We start from the raw sequence: 8,048 nt of genomic DNA on the forward strand, positions 1-8,048 counted from the left end.
GATCAGTCTCCATCTCCAGCGGGTCCGGGGGGTTCGGCGGCGGCGGCGCAAGGGGGTCCATCTCCATCTTCAGCGGGTCCGGGGGCTCCGGCGGCGGCGGCGGTTTCTCTTGGTCCGGATCGGCCTGCGACTGTTGTTCGGGGTCCACCTCGGCCTCCGCCCCCGCCTCGTTCGTCTCTGCTGCGTCCGGCGGCTTCTCCTGCTCGTGGTCTGCCTCCGCGGGCCAGAGGCGGATCGAAGCAGCCCCCGACTGTTCCCGCCGCTAGTGCTACCAGGGGTTTGTCTATTGATGTGAGTAAAGACAAGGCAGCGACCGAGGCGGGATACAGGGAACTGGTCAGCAGGCAAAAAACGTTGTATGAGTCGACGCTTGCCAGGGAGATGGAGCTCGTTGAGAAGGAGATGTCAGAACTGAAATGCACTCGTGGTGAGGAAGAAGAGATGGAGGAGGAGGAGCGTCAGGAGGATGACAAGGCCAGAGGCAAGCAGCATACAGAGCTCAAGCTCGCGGTGGAGCAGGAGAAAAAGAAAACCAGTGAGCACGAGATTCAGGAGGTATGTGAGGAGATGATGTCGTCGACTGATGAGGAGGACGAGGATGAGATGGACGGAGGCGAATCGAGCTCCCTCATCTCCAAGCAGCACATCAGGAAACTCTGTGGGGAATTGCAGGCAACCTTGTCTTACTTGAGAATTGACATCGAACCAGCAGCCCCGTTGGGTGAGGCGCCGCCGTCGACAATCCACACCATCTTAGAGCTGTTTAAAGTTTTGCGCCGCCAAATGTCAAAGCTTAGACGGCAGCTGCTTCCTTTCAAAGAAAGGTATGAGGAGCAGCTGGCCAGGAGGGATTCCTACGAGGGGTTGACTGAGGAAGACAAGGCTAGGAAGAAAATGGAGAAGGAGAAGAACTTCTTTGATAGCTACCGTGAAGGGACCGAGTTCTCTTCCCGCCGCGTTTCCTTCGAGCAGCAAAGTAACTTCACGCTAAACACCATAAATATGCAACTAGTTAATAAGAGTGCTGGTTCTTTCCTAAATTAGTAATAGCTTTGCAGCAACGTATTATGCAATCAACACTTCAATTTGATTGATCTGGTTAATTAATTGTGCAGCCACACTGAGCTCCATGTTCTTCACGCATTGCACACCAGGAAGGCCCTTGCCCTACTATGCTGAGACACAAGGGATCAGCCTGCAGGTTTACTCTTTCAAGATTGCTGAGATCAGCAGCAACCTGCACTGGCCGCTTGAGGTGTACGGCGTCGTCGCCGCGCGAGACAACTCAGACCGCGAGCGCAACATCATCTTCAGTCGCCCGAGGCACGACTGCCAGAAGCTCACCTCAGCTGTATGTGCCCGCTTCCATATTCTTTTTTTCAGTCTTTCTATTTTGTTTGGTTTCCTTACTGTTGCATGTGCCTTACTCCATAGTCCATACCCAGTTTTCTCAAAATAACCAAAGATGACAGCATGCATGTTGGTTCGTACCCAGTTTTCTCAAAATAGTCAAATCATGACAGCAAGCATGTTGGGACAGAAAATATCACATTTTCAACTATTTCCTGCTTCTAGCACCCATGGCAAGAAGCTTAGTCTTGCTTCTAGTTCCAATTGCAGGGCTATCCGCTGGTGCTGTTATTGCCTTTTCTTTTGTTGGCGTTGAGGCAGTTTTACTTCCAACAACTTTAACTTGGGCAGAACCGGTCTTTGACCTACCAAAAAAATAAACAGATTTAATCGGAATGCGAATAAGTTACGGCAACTCATTTATTTTTTAGATTGTACCTAACAGACTTGGATGATGATGTTGCACTAGTACCATCAGCATTCTTCTTTGATCCCTTCTTTTTCCTGCATGAACATATAGACATGTTTTCTCATAAAAAAATGTAAAGATAAAGAAGAGGTAATCTGAAATGAAACTAAATGAGGCAAAACTATCATAATAATCTTACATAGATGGACATGGAAGAGGAAGTGCAGTTTGACTACCCTCAATTGCTTCAGGTGTAGCTACAATGGTCTTCTTTTTCCATCTACATGAACATTATCAGCATTTATCTATCAAAAAAAAAACAGAAGTAAAGATGTTTCAAGTGTAAAAGAAATTACCTTTCCTTCGCCACATGAGCCTATGCTTCTTTAGCTTTAGGATCTGCTTGTTTACAATTTATCCATCTATATGTCCATAGACTTTGCAGGTTGGGCACTGGTGTTGGCCTCTTTTCCTCTTACTCTTGTTCTCAACACCACTCTTGTGTCTCAGTACCTTTTGCCTACCCACAGATCTTTTAAGTATTGGAGGATAGAAAAAGAAGTCATGGGTATTTTTTGGCCATTGTGACCTGTCTGGAAGGGCAGGAAGAATTGGAGCATATGCAAGGGCAAAACTTGGCAACACTATAGCAAGAATCAACATAATCTTGTAGCGAAATCCCCCTAATATGGCTGACAGAGCAGATTGCTTGTTTACATGGCTTCCCCGAGACCTGCCATTCTCTGTATGTGCATATATTTTTCTCTAGATTAACAATGTGGTATTTTCCATCTGGTTCACCCTCACTCACCTCTGCCTCCATGTCAGATGGTCTTTCAAGTTCGTAGTCAAATCCTCTACTCTTGGCATGCAATTCCTTCATGACACTTGGTAGTATTTTGCGATCATTTAACTTTCTAGCAATTTATCTCCTCCTGTTATGCATCACTGTTATCTTTCTCCTGATCTTCTCCATCATTTCAAATAGCAGACTTTGTGCTTTTGGATCCAGTTATTAAAGCACTTGGCTAAATTATTTGTAACATAGTCCACTTTGCATGAGGTGAACTTGCTCCTGGACCAAAGCCTCTTGTGATATTTCTCCAAGTATCTTATCACTTGTGGCTTTACTTGGGTCACCGCCAAATGCGTGCGGTGGGGTGGCTTAGGCAATTGACGAGGAACCATTTGGTTTTCTCTGTTCGTGGGGCAAAACTGGGCGTTTTTCTTTTCTTCATTTTGGCATAAAAGGGGAGTAGTTTTTTAAGGATAGGTAGGGGCAGTTTTGGAAATTACCCAAAATACTGACATCCCAAAAAGGTTTTACGGCAGCCCATTAACGGAAGGATAACGGAGATGACATATTGCCCATAAACTTCATTTGTGTTGTGGCATATAAGCGAGACATTTTTGTTCGATTGTGTATCAGCAATTGACCCGCTCGTCGATGGCAAATGAGCATTTTTTTTCTTCTTAGAAATGTACAATGATGTTGTTGTTGTTGCTTGCAGGACCGCTTCTTGCGCTTGACTGGTCCATCTCGGGCGATTATGGCACTGAGCCCAGTTGACTTTGAAGTCCAGCTGAAGCTTAAGGGTGCGACTGAGTCGGCGGACAGGGAGTTGATGAATCGCCGAGATCATTACGTTGGTAGTACTATTGACAGCGAAGACGGTACTGATACTGAAGATGGTATAGATACTCTTACCTTCTGCAACTGCCTTATCACAGCTGAACTGAGAGTGGAGGAAGTACATAGTTGCATTCAAGCCACTCTTTTGGGTGTGCGTGTCGTTGGAGGAGGTCCATGGCCTTTTGAATACGGAGGCCGGATTGCTTGCTCCTCACCAGCTCACGAGGTTGTGTGCGTGGATCTGGATGGCATTGCAGAGGTTGTGGATGATTCGTCACGCTTCCAAGTTGTGCTGCTCGATTCTCATGACTGTCGTCTAACAAACAGAAAGGATCCTCATGGCTGTGTGCGTGGGGAAATGCCAATTGGCAAAGCTGGTTACCTTGATCTCACAAGACGCGTTGTTTCTGTTGAAGTGCGGAAAGAGAATCGGCGGCAATACAGAGATAGCTTGAAAGTTTTTCTTCAATCATACTCAGAGTCTGGTGGTATTGCTGCGCAATCCCATGTCAAGATCAGGCCCAAGATATGCAACATAAGTCGGCACAATTGCGACCTTGGTGGTTCTAAGGTGGAGATTACCATTGCTTGGTCGGCCATTGTCAGGACAGACCTTTGTTAGGACTGATCTGATTTAGTATCATGTTGGATGGTGCTCTGGTGGCCTGAATGTTATGGAGTAGGATAGGTACATCTATGTGTCTATGTTTTCCCAGTGGCTGTTTGTTTGTTGAAGTAATCATCTGCTGTATCGGTCAGCTATGTAAGATATATGTGCCAGCTACTATTTGTGTGTCAAACAACTATGTAGTAGGATGCCCAGCTATCTGTGTGTTGAACTTATGATCTACTCCCTCCGTTCCTAAATATTTGTCTTTCTAGAGATTTCAATAAGTGACTACATACGGAGCAAAATGAGCGAATCTACACTCTAAAATATGTCTATATACATCCGTACGTAGTAGTCCATTTGAAATCACTAAAAAGACAAATATTTAGGAACGGAGGGAGTACTTTACTCTAGAAGTAAGATGCTGAACTATGTGTGGATCGACTTTAAAGTATGAGTCAAGTCTAGAAGTATTTCTACATTCATCTCTGCTACGTGATGTGCTTTGCCTCCGGTCGCATTATGCAATGTGCCTGATTGTTGTTTGTTAGTATGACATGTTGTGTATATAGGATGACGCTTGTTTTATCTCAACTTAAACCATAACTGCAAACTGCCCAGTCACCAGCAGAAGTATGGTTTCTGAGCTCAGTTTTCACTCATGACATGGCATCAGTTGCTCATAGTATGCAGGCATGTGAGCTTGTTCATGAACCAATGTTCTTGAACTTGTGACTATCACACTGATCAAAACTAAATCTTGACATCTTGGTCAGATCAGATGGACAAACTACTCGACATTCTTCTTAGTATACTGAAATCTGTCTCTGTCCCATAATACGACATGCTATTCATCTTCAGGAAACACAAAACTTTTCAAGGTTTCGACCTGGCTTGGCTGCTCCGGGTACAGGGGTAGCTTAGCTCCTGGCCTCATTACTAATCAACTGTTTATTCACGTGCTGTTGGAATCCAATCCCCACTGAGTAACTGCTAGACCATACCCTTTCTACAAATGCTGAAACAAAATAGTTATCTATCCCTGTTTCAGAGTTATAAGGGATTTGACACCATATTCCTGTCAAGTCATGCGCTTGCTTCTTAACATCACACTGCACCAAAACATAAACCACGGAGTATAAGATTGTATGTCACACTACTCAAGGGCAAAGTTATTTCCAGATTCAAAAACATGTATCAAATGATGTATCATCAATGGCAGATGCTTTCCAACGTGACGCGTTAATATGTGCACCTGCATCGCATCTTGAATACTGGTTCTTAGAGCCTTGTTGTCTAACCCGTTCATCCAGGATTTTGCTTTGCTTGAGAGTTGCCGCACTGAGTGTAAGTAGATTAAATGCAATGGATAATCGAAATGAATGGCAAGTTAAATTCCAACAATTGTACTCCCATTTTTAGCTACTAAAATATTGCTCATGTGCTTCCATATTAGCATTCTATTGCATTATTTAACCTTTTGGTCAGAAAAGGAAAAAAATATGCATCTTCGTTATTTTGTTCAATGCTTTGTTTCGTTTCAGCTTCGTCATGCTTGCTTCAGGAATAGGTACATTCAATCTCACAGTCTGATCATACACTTTCCTCCCTTTTATTAAATCATTGCCACTATTTCTTCTTCTTCAGATGTCACCTTTCATAGTAAAAGCATAAAACCACCACTATTGCAACATCATTAGCAGAAAACCACTGCTTTTCTTTTTGGGGGCAAAAACCAGTGATAATTTTTCAAAGGAAAGCACTGATGACTCGTTGAGTGCTCGTTGATGGCGTTTCTGATTGGTGGGGCCCGCTCGTCGGGTTGAGTTGGCAAAAAAAAAACTATGCATGCGTGTCGACTTAGTGATGGAGTGGCGAATCTCGGGTAGGGCATCCCGAGCTGGTAGCCTAGGTACGATGGTAACAAGAGATGTGAGGTTTTACCCAGGTTTAGTCTCTCTCGAAGAGATAATGCGCTATGTCCTGCTTTGGATTGTATTGATTGCGGGTAGAGTGCAATGTATAGGTTTGTCTACCACGAGATAGTCTATGAGCCTCTACGTGCCTTACCCCCTAATTTATATAGGTACCGAGGGGGGGGGGTCTAGGGTTACAGATTTGTCGGCTACATATTTGGTAGATCGTGTTGTAGTAAACATCTAAGGCCCTGTTCGGTAATCCACTGGCTCCACAAAATCGTACGCTCCGGCTCCTCCAAACGAGCTCCAGCTCCTCCATCGATCGTGGGAGCGAGGAAACTGTTCGGCCTGTTCGCTCCGCTCCAGTTTATGAGTTGGGCCGAAAGCCCAATCTGGCCTGGGACCCATACGGAGGGGATGTGGTAGGACACAAAAGGCACGAGAGACATAACGTGAACGAGTCGGTACGCCACTTATCGGTGGCAGTGTGCTGTAAATTTGACGAACTTCTTCGTTTCCAGGATCTACGGAGCAGCTCATTCCCAGCTCTGCGATTTTCATGTAATCGCTCCGCTCCGCTTTGTCGACTCCAGGGAGTTGCAGCGTTCGGGTCGGCTCCGCTGGCTCCCAGATAGAGTTGTGGAGTGGAGTGGATCCGAACAGGCCCTAAGTCTACGCGCCAAATCTTCGGGAACCTTCCTTATACACGTCATGGGTCTTCTGGGTGAGGCCCATCAGTAAATCACCATGGGGGTCCTCGGCCCGGCCCACCTGGTTGGGAGACGATGTGGTGAGTATTCTCATGGTCTAAGACAACATCAATAGCCCCTGAACCGGTCTTCAAGTCGGGGACACTCGTCGGTTATTCTGAACTGCTCTTTGCCTTCAACCATCGGTCTTGAAAGCCGATTCAACAAATCTTCCCATCTTTGATCTCGAGGATCACCGAGGTGTACCCGAAGAGTTCACCCGTCAGGCATCCGAGGAGCTCCTTCCGGGTTCCCATAGCCTTTATCAAATGCTTCATTATTTTCATGCCGCACCTCAGGTAAAAGTTTCTACCGCGCGACGTCGCCTTAGCCTCGAAGTGTTCCCGCGCTGAGGCCGAGCTGGCAGTCCAGTCATGCTCTGACAGCACTAACCGACCCTACCCATCTTCCCACACAATAGTGGTGTGCCGTCATTTCAACTGACATCATATCGTATGAGCATGTCCCAAGGCCCCACTATTGTTAGGTCATATCAGTAAAGGATATCGTGACGCGATATATGCGGTAGTTTAATCAACGCCCGCTCGATTCTCGTGCATGATGTCTGGGAAACTGGCAAATTGTTGCCGTGCGACGCGATTATCCCGCAGCTTCACATTCATATTGGCTCTATAAAAGGCCAAGGGGGCGCGAGACAGAGGTTTAGACTCTGAATCTCTCAAGCCCTCATCTTCTTCACTACAAGAAATATGTCAACTAGTGACCTTCTGTCAGTGACCCTGAAAGAATTGGTCATAGATCTATGACCATTTGAGACCAATTGGTCAAAACCTGTTTGGGGGGCTCCAAACCCTAAACCATTGCGACCATTTTGGTCAGAAAGGTCGTAATTTCCTTACACGAAATTGTCCGCTGCCTTATTTCTAGTTGTCAACGACCAATATAGATGGTCATAGCCTTGTAAATTGTGGTGGGTTGCGATGACTAGGCGCCATCTCATCAGTTTTGCCTATGTGTCAATTTTTGCCCTAGGTTGTAAAGCAACCTATATTTTTGTTATTCCAAAAATTCCCAAAAAATTCTCATAAATTGTTTGGATCATATCTTCATCAAATATGTCAAAAACCTTCCTTGCCTAGTTCAAAAATAGTTCAACAATATTCATTTTTCTATTCTGTTCAGAGCAGCACTTTGTGAAGGAAGTACCACTTTGGCATGTACAAATAGTATCCATTTTCTACAGTGCTTTCCTATGCCCAAATAACCATCCCTCACCAAATTCCAGCTTAATCCATTCATTATTTTGAGCCCAGCTTCAACATTCGTATTTATGTCCAGTGTGGTACTTTGCAAAGCATGTACCACCTAGGCTCCTCCTTTTCAGCTGAAAATTTGTGAAGACGGTCTTCTTAGTAAC

At 45.3% G+C, this 8,048-nt stretch overlaps 1 protein-coding gene across 1 annotated transcript; it reads left to right on the top strand.

The window, feature by feature from the left end:
- The first annotated feature begins 111 nt into the window (after positions 1–111).
- LOC119366586 lies at positions 112–4,242 on the top strand. Its single transcript, XM_037632345.1, has 3 exons — positions 112–976; positions 1,116–1,351; positions 3,271–4,242. Exons 1-3 carry the CDS (start codon positions 382–384, stop codon positions 4,012–4,014), a joined length of 1,575 nt encoding a protein of 524 aa, XP_037488242.1. The 5' UTR covers positions 112–381; the 3' UTR covers positions 4,015–4,242.
- Positions 4,243–8,048: the final 3,806 nt, after the last annotated feature.

The sequence above is a fragment of the Triticum dicoccoides genome, chromosome 2B (assembly GCF_002162155.2).
Source record: "Triticum dicoccoides isolate Atlit2015 ecotype Zavitan chromosome 2B, WEW_v2.0, whole genome shotgun sequence".
NCBI classification, from domain to species: Eukaryota; Viridiplantae; Streptophyta; class Magnoliopsida; order Poales; family Poaceae; genus Triticum; species Triticum dicoccoides.